At 38.9% G+C, this 15,419-nt stretch overlaps 1 protein-coding gene across 2 annotated transcripts in view; it reads right to left on the bottom strand.

Annotated features, from left to right (window-relative positions):
- Positions 1 to 15,419, bottom strand: part of LOC145978035 (uncharacterized) — a 63,731-nt gene that overhangs the window by 12,990 nt on the left and 35,322 nt on the right. For both annotated transcript variants that reach the window (XM_083110429.1, XM_083110430.1), the window contains exon 3: positions 7,697 to 7,787. In XM_083110429.1, the coding sequence (XP_082966555.1) occupies positions 7,697 to 7,787 (91 nt within the window). The remainder of the gene's footprint in view (positions 1 to 7,696; positions 7,788 to 15,419) is intronic.

Raw genomic sequence — 15,419 nt, 5'->3', positions numbered from 1 at the left:
AAATACTGTAATTGTAGGAATACCCGGTACTAAGAAAATGTTGTTTCGCAAAATTGATAAGAATGATTTTTAGACAAATTTTAATAATCTGAAAATTAGGAATTGTGTTTGAAACCTTTCTGCCTGCACCGTAGTAAAATTTCATCATTATCGGATCACCAGTTTCTTATTTATAGAATTTCAAAGAGAGGGATCGTTTTCAAAAGTAAAAAAAGATGCACTTTTCTTGTTCTCACGACGATTAGAAATAGAAGGCATACTCAAGAAAAAATGTTAGCATAGATTAACGCAGAATTTAATAAGCTAAATTTTGATGTAATTCGTTTTTATATAGGTGCACTGTTTAATTTTTAATTGGAGTCCAAACTCGAGTATCTATAATTTTTAATGCGATAGTAAGTAATGTCAACGTTCTTTTCGGACAAGAAACTAACTCAAGAGTTGAATGCACAGGAATGGGTTCATGGCTTTTTATTTATTTATTTACTGAAATTTCCAGTACAGCATAAGCCATTTTAAACCGGAAAGAGGCAGCAAAAATAAAACAGTAAAAACAAAACGCTGCAACCGAATTGCGCACACTTTAGATCCAGAATTGCGCACAAATCTCACTGACCTGTTTTGCGCACAGATGTTGATCGAACATTGCCACTTTGATAGCTTTGTAGTCTGTGCGCAAAACTGATTTTTTCTTTAGACAAGAAGAGAGAGAAAAATTAGAAATAAAATAGTAAATCTCTTAAGGATTAAATAAAAAAATATAATTTGGCCAGTAAATGTAGAAAGTCAAGACACAGTTTTCATACCAATTTACTCAAACTCAAAAGTTAGGTTAGGTTAATGACTGCACAACAAACACTTTTGTCAATCGAAGCTCGTGAGCTTCGGTATAAATACGGAGATACACCGACCATTACATTCTAGTCCACCAATCAGGTTCATCCTCTATGCCTATCTAATGCTACCCTTGCAGCAAAAAGACATGTAAGTCCACACACAAACAAACACAACAGAAGTGAGAACGGCTTGAGAACATTTTACATCTGACAACATCGCCTCATTTGTGTTCTCAATCCTGTACATTGTGACAGCTTGTCAACGGCTTATCAGATACCACTGATAAAACCGGAAAAGTTTGGTTGTAGCCAAACAAAACAGTACCAGGATAAACAGAGCTCAGTTTAAAAATAGCATTACTTATGTACAATTTTTTTTGTAGGTTGGTGATAAAAGACAAGTAACAGCTGAAGATATCTATTTGGTTTGAGATGTTGTTAAACTGATTAGGAAGTCTATGGAATAAAGAACGTTGTTTGACTGAGAGTCTGAGAGTTGCAGTGTGGAAAGTTTCCTTGCTCCGTGTTTTATGTCGAGGTACTCTGAGGGAGAGTTCATGAAGTGGGATGCTATATTTCAAGTTTCCATTTTATGACCTTACATAGAAATTTTATATCTGCAATGTATTTACGACATTCTGGGGTATCAATATGTAAATTTTTGAGCAGATCTCTCTGGGATAGGTGTCTCAAGGCAGGCACTCTAAATGGAACGATCGAGAGTATAAAGCTGAGAATACTGTCGATCTTGGAGGTATGAGAATGGACAGCCATGTACCAGATGAGTGAACAGTATTCTAGAACGGGGGACACGAATGTATTGTAGTAAATGGAAAGTACTTTAGGATTATTGATTTCTGTGAATCTGAACAGTAGACCTTTTTGTGATGGTTGAGATGTGATTTTCGAAAGTGAGTTTTGAATCTATGAGGATACCAAGATATCGGAGCAGTGCTTCTTTTGCTAGAGGGAGGTCGGTCAAGAATGTTTTGTTTCAATGAAATTGTTATGTAAGAGCAGGGTTTATTGTCAGTTTCCATCGTTTACACAATTCAGAGAATCTATTGATGCCATTTTGAAGGAGGTACACCCAACGGCGAAAGAAACAGCAGGCAAATTGTCCACCACCAGTTTCATTCGGTCTGTGTTACACAATGTGATGACAATGAATTGAAATAATGACGTCAATAAGCAGAGAACAATGCCTGCTTCCAAATAACATAGTTTCATTCCTTAAAACAACACAGGATGTAGAATAAAAAGTAATGAAAATAGTGGTGGACAATTTGATTACCATTATCTTTGCCGTTGACTGTACGTGTCTGTTCATTTGTCAGGCGTGGTTCGGAAACCTTATGATCAGGGGGGGTCAAGGTTAACGACCCCCTTTGAATAGCCCATTAATCCCTTGGAGTTCTCCCTGATGGCGAAGCATTTGTGCATCTTCCCCCCTTCCGTTCAGCTCAGGCCATAGGTAAACATGTTCCACTCTGCTCCTCCCCTCCAGACGTGAGTACGATGCACAGGGCACGCGGTTCTGCGCAGGTTCTTTTGCCTGTGGTTCCATACAAGCAGGACGTCCAGGTTTGGATCCCGGGTGAACAATGATATGGATCACCCTTCATCAAACTGTAGGTCCACTCTCGATTAGCCTCTCTAAGTTTAATTGCATCTATTTTTCTTGTCTTCTTTCTAGTCCTCGAACTTCTTTTCTTAGTTTTGTTTGTGCTTACTTCTCCAACCAGGGGTGCCGGGTTCAAATCCAGGCCTATGCATAATTTTTTGATAGTGTCAGTTTGTGTGTGAATTAATCTCCCACAAGTGTAAACATTAATTATTTCTGTTTCTTGAATTAATCTCCAAGAAGTGTAGAATTTATTCCATTTACATAATATGCTCTTGTGAAACGTGTTCGTTTTATTTCTGCTATTTCAAAAACGTTAGCTAATTATTAGGGACATTGAATTTTCGTGATGCGCGAAATCGCGAAATGTGAAAAGAAGATGTAATTTTGAACATCCTGCACGTAACTACACCCCCAATGATGAAATATCCATGAGTTTTATTCGCGAAGTAATGCGAAATGTGTGCTTTTCCACGAAATGAACGCTTTTTCGCGAAATAACTGTGAAATATCATCAAATTAAGTAGAAAACACGCAAAAACCAGCAATCGAGGTTGTTGATTTGTAACGAAACGTTCGCCTAAAGTTTGCTACCACTTGCAGCTGAAGAACGTTTTATCTTCGATCACATCAGGAAGACTCTGCAAATTGGGATTTCCCATGCACATAATCTCAGTTCGAAAACTTCGCTCCCTGTCAAGCTGCATTCCTTTCTTCCCCCGAATGTCTACTCAACTTCCAGTTTCATTGAACTTGCTAGCTGTAGCAGCGATAAGATTAGTCTGTTCCCGCACATCAAGGGAAACAATGGTGTCATTTGTGTTCAGTCATGAATGAATTTTGTTTATCATTATGTGATTTTCAACATGTGTTTGTGTATGTGCAGTAGTGATTATTGGACAGCAAGGATATCCTTTCAATACATACAATGAATAAATCACTTGAGATATGCAATTTAGAAACGAAGTGATTTTGTGTTGATGTTTTCTTTTTGGTTGGACAGCTAAGTACTTGTGTATGTGCACAGTATATAAAAATGAAGTAGTTTATCAATTTATAGCTCTTTTGTATGTTGTTTCCTCTCATAATAAAAAAGTGTGTGCCAATTTAATTCTTTTCCACCGCTGGTATATACCGCTGATCTAACATTTTATTTACCGCTCTCCTCAGTTTTTATTTACCATAAATTTGTCTCCCTACTAACTATGTTCTTCCCTGTATGTTCCCCAAGACACTTCTGTCGGTGACTGTACAGTCGCGCGTTTTCAATGTGCAAGAGGGGGCATTTACCAAGACTACTAGAAGGATAGTCTTGGGCAGTTACCCCTCCTCTAATACGTTCACTTAGAAATTTAGTGTAGAATAATTTTATCACCGTTATTAAACAATATTACGCTATGCTTTTTGAAGAAAATTAAGCATTTTCAAGCCGACGAAAGTTTCAAGCAATTAGGAAGAACGGGGTGCATTATTTCCTATGTAATTGAACTATCGTACTTCTTTCTCTAGCACATTCCTTGTTACAAACACTCCCACATACTTGATTCGTTAGCTAGTCGTGTTACCTCTATGTGTATGCAGATTAAATTGCCCATACAATGGAAATGAATAAATCATGTGTAGTTGTTTTGAATCTGCTGTACGAAACTATGTTTACATGTAAATTAGTCTCTGAACCACAGAGAGGGAGGCAGAGAACATTGGGATCACGGAAGTTGGGATTCTTCTAATACAGTGAATTTCGGTGGGTCAGGACCCACTCTATATACGCCCCAGAGAGATGGAATGAGGTTTTTCTTTCCCCCGCTGGACTTTCGTCAAGGCTCTTGCCCCCTCCCTCCCCCAATCAGAGGGCGCACGCCTGTGTTTTCAATGTAACATTACGCCAATATTGCAACGTATTTACGCAGACGCCGCGTAATATAATTTTACATATAGGGCCGAGCTAGTAACAATGGGCCAGGCGAATGTGAATTTAGACAGATAGTGTGTCGTTAAGTGGGCGAGGTCCCTGGTGCAAACGCGGTCATTGGAGCTAATATGGAGAACTGGCCTTCGTGATGAATAACGCAGATGGTGTTAGCATGTTGTACGGACGTCTCCCCGGAGGGAAGCTGGCATTTCTGCTTGTGGAGAGGACTGCATGCAGCAACTATGTGGTGCTTTCTGGTACACCGGAAATTCTCTAAATGCATCATTAAAGCCGCGAAAGCTCAAAATTATCACGTTTCTGTCCATTTCAGGTGCATCGCTTGAGTGGACCCAGAAAAAGAAATTCTAGAGAGACAGCAAATACTGCATGTACCTGGTGGCCAGAATTAAAGTTACCCAACTCAGAGCCTTCTGTAGCCTGTTTGAGGCATCGTAGAACTCTGAAATTTGGTGAATCCACTACTGCAGACCATGGGGAAGAGGATGGCGATAAAAATAGTTCAATTTTCCGCCACCAGATTGAAATGTGGCGCTGTACTTCCATGATGGGTTGTAATAATGATATAAACTGCTCCAATTGGTTATGGATTTGCCTTTACCTTGCAATCTTGCAATAAACGAGAGGTTATTTTCTCGCAACTTCCAGCCACTTACAAATATCTTTCAAATTAATAATTCAGCTAACGTGAATATTTGTACAACCCATCATGGAAGTACAGCGCCACATTTCAACCTGGTGGCGGAAAATTGAACTATTTTTATCGCCATCCTCTTCCCCATGGTCTGCAATAGTGGATTCACCAAATTTCAGAGTTCTACGATGCCTCAAACAGGCGCCAGACGGCTCTGAGTTGGGTAACTTTAATTCTGGCTACCCGGTATATGTGTGTGTGTGTGTGATAACGTATACAGTGTGTTGCTGTACATCACTAATGTACTTTCAAAGCGTGTACAGAACATAAAGGCAAATGTTAGGAAACGTCTGTACTGAAATTATAACAACGTGCCCCCTTCTCTCTCTCTCTCTCTCTCTCATATACCGGGTGGTCCAAAAGTCCCGGAACGGTCACATATCGTGAAAAATACGTATCGAATCGTAAAACGGAAAAATACGTGTTGAATAAGTGAAAGAAAGCTATCACACATGATTCTCCACCCCCGCTTCCTGGGGGTGGGGCGGGGGGCAACAGTGAAATTTTAAATGGGAACCCCATTTTGTATTGTAGAATCGGAAAGAGGACTTCATTCCGAGTCCAACGAGCTCTCAACCATCCTCCTAGCTCAATTAGGAACGGAGACATGACGATCTTAAAATTGGAAGGGGGGTCTACCATATACTCTATTGAAAGGTCTTGACGTGCAGATTCCGAATCTTCAATCGCTTTCACTCTAGCTCAATTAGGAGCAGAGCGACCCTTTGAATTTTTTTGGGGTTTTATGAAATTTTCACGGTTTTTTTTCTTTCTTTTTGCGAAAATTTAAAATCGCCGTATCTCCGTTCCTAATTGAGCTAGGAGGATGGTTGAGAGCTCGTTGGACTCCGAATGAAGTCCTCTTTCCGATTCTACAATACAAAATGGAGTTCCCATTTAAAATTTCACTGTTGCCCTCGCCCCACCCCCAGGGGGCGGGGTTGGGGAATCAAGTGTGATATCATTGAATAGCTTTCTTTCACTTATTCAACACGTATTTTTTCGTTTTACGATTCGACGTGTATTTCTCACGATATGTGACCATTCCAAGACTTTTGGACCACCCGGTATGTGTGCATGTGTGCATGTCTGTGTGTCATAGTAACTTATATTTACTATAAGGTCGTTGAAGGAACATTATAACTTCAAACTGAAAGAGTGGCTTTTGCGGAAGCAACATACTATGAGGGAAAATATACCTCGTTTGCCTCCACTGAAAAACATCTTGCTTGCCCTTTCCTGAAGAAAATCCTGCTTCTTCACTGTAAGTTTTGGAAATATCTTGCTGCAATAGCGTGTACAGAATTCTGAATTTTCATATGTGTATAGCTACGTGTAAGTTAGGAACTGTCTGTGTAGAAATAACAATAACATTAACATGCCCTATCTCCCTCTATTACCACAGGAGACACGAGTTCGATTTCTAGGGTGGGCTATTTCAGATGGTATTCTTTGCAGCGATATCCATGCATAGAGCGGCTCTGGGGTTTACTCAGCCTCTAAAAATGGGTACTTTTAAAGGATAAAGGCGGCCGGAGCGCGATGCTGATCACATCACTCCTACGTCTCCTTCTATTCCATCATAGCATGTTACAACGTTACACACATAAACCGTTTTGATGGTAAAACCCCTAACCTAACACGCGGGCGCGCCGCTGGTTCGAATAGCTGAAAAGAGGGAATACTGCACAAGGCTGTTTCGTTTGCTGGTACTCTGTTACTCACTGGCGAAGATAAAGATGAATTTTGTGGATGTTGTGCAACATGTGTGTCCAAAAAGTGCTCAAAACGGGCAAGGGCACGCTGCTTTTGTGACTGCCCAAAAATTGACATTAAAACTATTTCAAACTTATTTAGTGGTAAATTTTAAATATATTTCCAACATTGATTCACATATCTTTTGCTGAGAAAGTTTATAAAAATTGGACATCTAAGAGTGCCTAAAAAAATGTTATCACATCGATTTTATATAACACACGATTGTAAAGGGGAACGTTTATATTTTTGTCTTAGAATTACTATAACATCTCTGGATAAGGGGGGGATGTAAATATTTTGATGTAAAATAATAATGTGTATTCTTGACAGAAAAGAATCATGGACAAAAAAAAAAAACAACTTAAAAGCTGTTAGACCAAAAATAAAGAAATTCACGAATATCACATTAACTGTACAAAAGTGAGTTAATAGTCATATACTCGAATATACATTTGTATAATTTGTAAACTTAAAGATAATTTGTGACACGGCAAAAGACAGGGACTCAATGTGTCTTCAACTTGATAAATTAATCAAAATACATTTGTTTGAATGCTGTTTAATTTAAAATATTTCTAATCCTACGTCTCTTATTGCTTACTGATCGGAAATTTCTATTTTGAAGCCTGTACATATTACGCTTTCACATTGCACAACGTTCAAGTTCTTTGCGGTTCCAATCGGACGAACATTCTGTTAATTTTCTTATTAGTTTCCACGAAAGGACTTAAGATAATTTTGCACAAAATTTAGTAAAATTTCATCCGAAATGGTCGCTGAAGCTCTGTTTGCCGATATAAGCTAAACACAGTACAGCTGAAAGCACTTTAATTAACTTATATTTTAATACAAACCCGATTTGCTCTGGCTGCCACCTGATTGGCTGGAGGATTCTTTGTCCCACGGAGGAGCAATCAGAAGGAAGCACACGATGGTGTTAAGTACCTAGAAAAGAAAACAAGCTGATTACTCTTATTATCGGAGTCGGAAATCCTTGCTACGCAGGGCCTTCCCGATGGCGTAGTGGTAACGTCGTCGCCTTGTAATCAATGGATCCCGGGTTCGATACCCGGTGGAGGTACAGTGGTTTGGATCCCACTTTAAACTGTAGGTCCAGTCTCGCTTAAACATCCTGTGAATAAAGTGGACATAAAACAACAAATCAAACCCTTGGACCGAAAGAACAGAGAGAGAGAGAGAGAGAGAGAGAAGAGAGACTGGCAGAAAGAAAAACATAGAAGCAAGACACAGACAGAAATAGAAAAGAGAGAGGAGAAATATAATATGAATTCAGAAAGAGAGAGAAATATAAAGAAATATATAGAAACGAGAGAGAGATAGACAAAGGAAGGAAGAACATATCGGGGGAGAGAGAGGAACAAAGAGAAATGTATGAAGGGAGGAAGAGAAATATAAAACGATTACTGCTCCACAAAACTTAAGGAACACCAAAGGGAACAGATGGAAACAAACATAAAAGCAGAGTTCACTCTCTGTACGTTTCTTATATATATATTTGAACTTCTATGTGCGAGCCGTTGGCTGTACGCACTACATGTTGATTCACATTGTTTATTCTTTTGACATTGTTTGAAAATATGAAACAAAAAACAAACAAACATATATATATTACACAATGCTGGTTCCACAGTCCACGTATTATAAGCTAAGGTTACTTTGTGTGGTTTCTTCGCTCTTATCGGTATCCGCTATCGCCTTTCCTCGTCGTTCTCTCACTTCCCACAAATATCTCCCCACTCGTTGCACTATCTCACTTATGATTCCTCTTCTATCTTCTACCACTTCCATTATTTCCCTCCCTGTTACGTTCTTAACCCACTTGTCTCGAAAATCATGCGTAGAGGGGCAGGCAGGTAGCAGATGCTCGTCCGTCTCTCCCTCCCCGCACAAAGAGCATATCGTTTCCCCTGCTTCATTCTTCATTTTTACTTGTTTCCAACCCCCAGTCTGAACCGTGCTAACCCTCCCCTTTCTTTTTTGCCTACTAAATTTATGTATCTTGCTTTGCGCCTTTCCCTTGATTTCAGTTGGTTCCTTAGTGAAGTCTTCGTCTGGCAGTCGGCTAGTATTTCTTGTCTGTCTATGTCCAGCAGTCTCTCTCTGATTTGGTTTTCTACTGATGTATCTACCCTACCTCCCGTTTCCCGCACGCACCCCATCCCAATAGAGTACAACATGTTTTTTATATCCCTCGCCCAGTTCCGTGTTTTTTTGCAATGTTGCTGGTCATTTTCGTTGCATGTTGCATCTATACCTTATTGGTGTTCATAAGCCATGATCAAGTGCATCCCAAACATGCTCGATAAGATTGAGGTCCGGTGAGCATTCAGGCCATTCAATACGTGTGATGTCTTCTGTTTCCAGAAATTCGGAGACAATACGTGCGCGGGGCCCGGTTCGCATTACCATCCACAAACAGGAACTCCGGGCCAAATGCTCCACGGAAATTGGTAACATATGATCGCAAAATGTTGTTTATCTCAGTTTCAGATGGGGCTGAAGCCTCATCAATCCCTCTCTCAAGATTTATAATATTCTCTAATACTCTACTTGCTCTCATAATCACTTGGTGTTTGTTGCTTAAGTTTTGTGGAGCAGTGTAGAAAAGAGAGAGGAGAAATATAAAATGAATTCAGAAAGAGAGAGAAATATAAAGAAATATATAGAAACGAGAGAGAGAGAGAGACAAAGGAAGGAAGAAAATATCGGGGGAGAGAGAGAGAGGAACAAAGAGAATGATATGAAGGGAGGAAGAGAACTATAAAACGATTAGAGAAAGAGACAGGAAAAAGAAGGAAATGAAGGAGGAAACCGTCAGACAGAGAGAGACACTGAAAGAGGAAACAGAAGGTGGAATAGACATATAGAAGATATGCAGAGAATGAGAGAGAGAGACAGGAACGAGAAAGAAAGAAAGATTATAGAAGCGAGAAAGACAGTGAAAAAGGGAGGAAGATAAACAGAGCAAAAGAGACGGGAAAGAAAAAATGAAAGAGTAAGACTAAGAGACTATAGAAAGGGAAGAAAATATTAAAGCGACACATGGAAAGAGATAAGGATAACAGGAAGGAGTTGCTGTTTTAAGTCCACTTTATGCACAGTAAGGCTAATCGGGACTGGGCCTACAGTTTAAAGTGGGATCCGAACCACTTGTGCCTCCACCGGGTATCGAACCCGGGACCCCTTGATTACAAGGCAATGACGCTACCACTGCGCCATGGGGGAGGCGACAGGAAGGAAAATATAGAAAAAATATCGAGATAGGAAGTAAGCACGGACAACGAGATTGTAAGACGGAGAATGAGGAAAGAAAGCTAAAGAGAAACAAAAGAGATAGAAGTAAAAGGGAGAACTGGCAGCACGTGTTCAATTTGTAACACTATTAAAAACCATTGGTAACAGTTCGTTGTATCGGAGACACATTTCTTCCTTTTTACAGAAGACGCTACTAACGGAAATGAGTTTCTCTAAGGTTTCTAACGTGTGTCGAGGTATTTTATTTCATCGTGGAATCTATTTGACCCGGAAATCATGTATATTGCAAGAGAAATATCTCACCAACGCACAATTGCCATAGCTTTCCTACGTGAACCGGATGCTCCATACGTTTGATGACGTAACCCCCTGTCAGTGTTTCCAAGCCCTTTTCTTTAACTATGCTTGGCTAACCTAACCAAACCTAACCTTATCGGAATGGTTCGTGGGGCTATCCGTCAGCTACCCGTGCTTAATGTACAATTTGCACACGTGACGAACACGATAGTAGGTATTTTTCGGTGAATAATGTTGGAAACACTGCATACCGACAACGGTAGTCAACGTGTGCCCGCCATATTGTGTGTTAGGGAAGCGAAAAAAGGAATAACAAAAACTACTCTCTATGTGAAAATTTGTGTTTGTTTTCGTGTAGAAAGCATAATGGCACCTTGAACTATGTTCAGCAATACATAATTCGTAAGTACGAACCATGGGAAACACAAAATATCAGATTTTAAGGTGTCTCCGATATAACGAACTGTTACCAAACCATTCCCCTACTTAAACTACTTCTACGTACTGAATTATTAGCGTTTGAAAATATTAAAACCTTTCATTCTTGTCTATCTTCGTAACTCGTCAAAAGAGCACTACAATATTGCGTGGTGATGTGTGGGGGTTAAACAATTGCAGCTTATCTGAATCGTTTTGGCCTTGAGGTTAAGTTTGAAGGGGTGTGCTAACCTATCTACGGCAGATGTCGCCCCAGTAGCCACCAGTATCTGCCGTGGCTGACAACGCGAGAACGGAGCTGTTGCGTTTATGCATGGATATGGCCCGTAAATGTCTAATCGCCGTGTAAAGAGTACAGTGTAACAGTGCAAGTGTAGTTTAATCGCAAAATTGTACAATGTGATTGCTGAATTTGTTGACAATCTAGCCGAAACGGGATATGCTACAGGAAACAGGAACGGTTGACACGGCCAACCCAAGGAATGGAGTGGAAGTTTTGTGCTGGTGCGTTCTTTCGTCAGTTGTATACCAGGTTGGTGCTGTTTTGGTGATATTCTTTTCCACTTTAAATTGCTGATCGGCGAACATAATATGCCTGTGCGTGTTTAAAGCATGTGTATTTACTGCAGGTTCTGTCAAAACGGTTCCAATTACAGCAGGCAGAGGGTGCTTGAAACCATAGCGGCTGTGGGCAGGATTGGAAAGGTATTTTTTACTGGTTACGTTTTTTCCGTAATTTACGCGAAATTTACTTCGCGTAGAAAACTAGTTTTTTACGCAGATGTAAAAAACTAATTTCCTTTCGTAAAATAGTAATATAAAGACTACTTTAATTATATTAAATTTTTAACTTAATTTTCTTGCATATTTCAGCACAAAATCATAATTTACGAACATTGTTTATGCAGCCCCTCACCCTCAGTAACAAGAGTTATTTTTAAAAAATAGAACTGTTCCTTCACATATTTTTAAGAATTTAGAAACCTGTTGATACGAACGTCTTGCACTAGTACTTCTGTTTATAACATTTTCCTAACCTCCCAAAAGTAAGCACACAGTCATGTTACTTCACAAGAAATGTAACTCATTAGAAACCCATTAGTCTAAGTCTTGAGACCCCAAGTTCGGGTCCTGCCCCGCTAGAAAGTTGAACGTTTTGCATTGTTCATGAAGATTTTGTTAATGAACCTTTCCTGTTGCATTAAAACTCGTGCAGATGTATTACAGTGAAGTAACGCGTAGTTTTATGCGGTTCTATTTGGGTCAAATACCTCTGTTTTTTGTTGTTTCCACAACCAGAAACCTCGAATTGTATCGATTTATAAAATGTGCACGTGTTCGTTGCTTTTCGAGTGTGCATACAATCTGTTTCTACGAATAAAAACCATAGAAGTATTGAAGACATTCGTGTGCCACTTGACACATTTCATGCTTCAAAATGTATACTAAATGTCTCGATCATGGTTTTCTTTTAAATATGATTGGTTTGTTTTCGTAATCTTAGATTTACTTCTTTGTTAGCAGTGTCTGGTTTGATACTGATAATAATTTTTGACCGTTCAGGTTATCTATAAGTGGCAGAAAATCAATGTAAAGTAAGAGAAAATCAAAATAACATTATTTTTTTACGATTTTGTACGTTAGGAGTGCTAAGTTTGGTGGCGTGAGCATTTGCATGTGTTTCTCGCATTTGAAGTGTGCATACAACGGTACCCTTGAACCTCTGTACCCCTAGAGAAAGTGAAATATCTTGCATGGTTTATGAAGATATTGTTGTTTATGAACGTTTTCAGTTGATTTTAGCTCTCGGTAATGTGTTATTGTGAAGTAAAGCACGTTTGTTACCTTAGCATGTTACTTTACTGTGAAGCAGAACAGCCCGAAGGCTTCACGCAAGTGAATATAGCACTCAAAACGACTTTCCACAACAGCAGCTATAATTTTACGTAGTTAGGTTAGGATTGTTGGGTTTGGTACTGATAATTATTTTCGGCGTGTTCTTTCGCTACTTTAGTGTACATACAAACAGTTTTTACTAAGAAAAGCTGTGAAAGTACTCCGAAATTGCAGGTTTTAACTTACGTGGGTCATTCTATGGGATCAAATATCTCCGTTATTTGTGCTTTCCTAACGCTGGAACCACTTTTACATTACGTAAAACATTGAAATCTGTCGATTAAATAAAAATTCGACGTAATTCTTGGGGGGGGGGGGTACAGTGGGTAAACTGCACCATACAACCTGCTTTTACGAATAAAAAACTGTGAAGCTAGTTCGAGATACGTCGCAGGATCAGACTCCTATGTTATTTGTGTTTTTTACGTCCTGAGGTAGAAAAGCAAAGTTAAATAACGAAAACAAAAAACAATTCCACATCAACTATTTATCACCCAGCAATTTCGTGCGGATCAAATCCACACACAAACCTCTTTTGACTGAATTGATCTGATTTTTTGTTTTAAATCCGCTTTATGCACACAAGTCTAATCGGGACTGTACCTACAGTTTACAGTGGGATCCGAACCACTATGTGCCTCCACCGAGTATCGAACCCGGGACCCCTTGATTACAAGGCGACGACTACGCCATCGGGGAGATCCATCTGTTGACTGACAATAGACCGTCGTTTACATTTTGCACAAAGTAATGATTGTGCAGCCACGAGTAAATTCCTTTTGTTTGCTACCTTCATTTGGTGCAAAGGTACATAAACCTTAATCTTAAAAGTCAGCTAGCTTATCTACAGGGTAGGGTTCTTTGTAGACAACGAAACCAGACAGGATGCCTTCCAATGGAGACGTTTAAACGAATATATTATTTAAACACAGGATACATGGAGTAAGAATATTTACATGATAAGCTACTTTCTTCTATGCTTTGTATTATTTTATTTTCCCTATTTGTATATTCTTCTATCTGGACTTCCTTCTCAATGGACAAATCTGGATCTGGACTTCCTTCTTAATGGACAGATCTGGATCGGGGCTTCCTTCTCAATGGACGGTCATGATCGGGACTTCCTTCTCAATGGACGGTCTGGATTTGGACTTCCTTCTCAATATGTAGGATCTGGACTTCCCTTAATGGACGTTCTGGATCTGGACTTCCTTCTCAATATGGAGGATCTAGACATCCCTCTTAATGGACGTTCTGGATCTGGACTTCCTTCTCGAATTCCTTTATTCTTTTCCAACTTTTTCCTTTAAACTTTGGGAATAATACTAATATCCTCCCTTGGGGCTGCAATTGGAACGCGCCACCACTAACTAGGTCCAACAGAGTGTATACTTGGTGCAAACAATTTACACGCGCATCCAAGTAGGTGCTACAGTTAAACTGCGCAACCAAAAAGTGCTGTGGGGCGTCGATCAGAACGCGCTCGCCACTGATGTAAACAAAATTTCCCCTATAGGAATGGTAAATCAATCATACAGATGCAATATCTGTTCAAAGACACAAACTTGTATCGGTGCTTTGACTTCCTTAATTTTCATATTAACTTACATGTGATCACTGATTTGATTTATAAAATATATATATTAATTTACTTCTTTCATATTTATTATTTGTCTTCTTATAATATATTCTATTGTTTTTCATATTTCCAATTTGCTTTGTTCTTATTTATAAAGTTATTCACATATATTATGCCAATTCTTAACCTTGCACGCCTGGTGCTGCCATCTCTATTCTTCTTTGGCAAACTATTTACATTACTTGGTCCTATTGGGTACGTAACACAATATTCCCCCCGTTGGCCATAAAAAAAATGTCGTAATATATATATATATATATATGCAGATACAATTTTTTTTTTAAATTATATATGTACAAGTCTATTATTTCTTCTTGACGCTTTCTTTCTTCTCTTCTGTACAATTATATCTTCTAATGTTGTCTAAATTCTCTCTCCTTTCTACATCTGTTTTTATATGCTTTAGAAGAACTGTATTTCTAAAAGTACTTATCACTTCGTATGGGCCTTCATTTCTACTGCTTACATTGCTTTTCACTTTCACTGTGAAATTATATCTCCTGGCATGCAGCATTTTTCCTCATCTCTCGACTTATCTCTTCTTTCTATTTTCGTTCCTAGATATCTTTTCACCGTTCCGGAAATATTCGTGACATCTTAAGTTATTTCTAGATACAAAATATAATTCTTCAATAGTTCATCTCCTGCAAGTCTGCTCGTCTGTTCTCTCCAAGATAGTCTTTACTTAACGATGTCCTGCAAAAATAGTAATTTTCGTTTCACCCTTTTCTTCTTTCAGCAATCTCTCTACAGATTATCAGTTAGCTCAGATTTTTCCGTTTCAAAGAACTCTCTCTCTTCTCTAAGTTGACCATCTAAGTGTTTCTATCAGCTACAACAATTCTTCACATCAGCCTTAATTTCATATCAGCATGTATCTAGATATATTTATTTTCTGTGATTACAACCCATTCTCGGAATACAACCGATTCTTCTTTAACTGGGATTACAACCCATTTCATTTGCACTTTTCTAAATACACGATGACTTTTAATCGTCTAAGCTTAGAAAGAATTCGTTTTACTGATACT

Source organism: Lepisma saccharinum, chromosome 24 (assembly GCF_977018435.1).
Source record: "Lepisma saccharinum chromosome 24, izLepSacc3.1, whole genome shotgun sequence".
Classification (NCBI taxonomy): domain Eukaryota; kingdom Metazoa; phylum Arthropoda; class Insecta; order Zygentoma; family Lepismatidae; genus Lepisma; species Lepisma saccharinum.
This window is presented reverse-complemented; position numbering and strand designations above follow the sequence as displayed.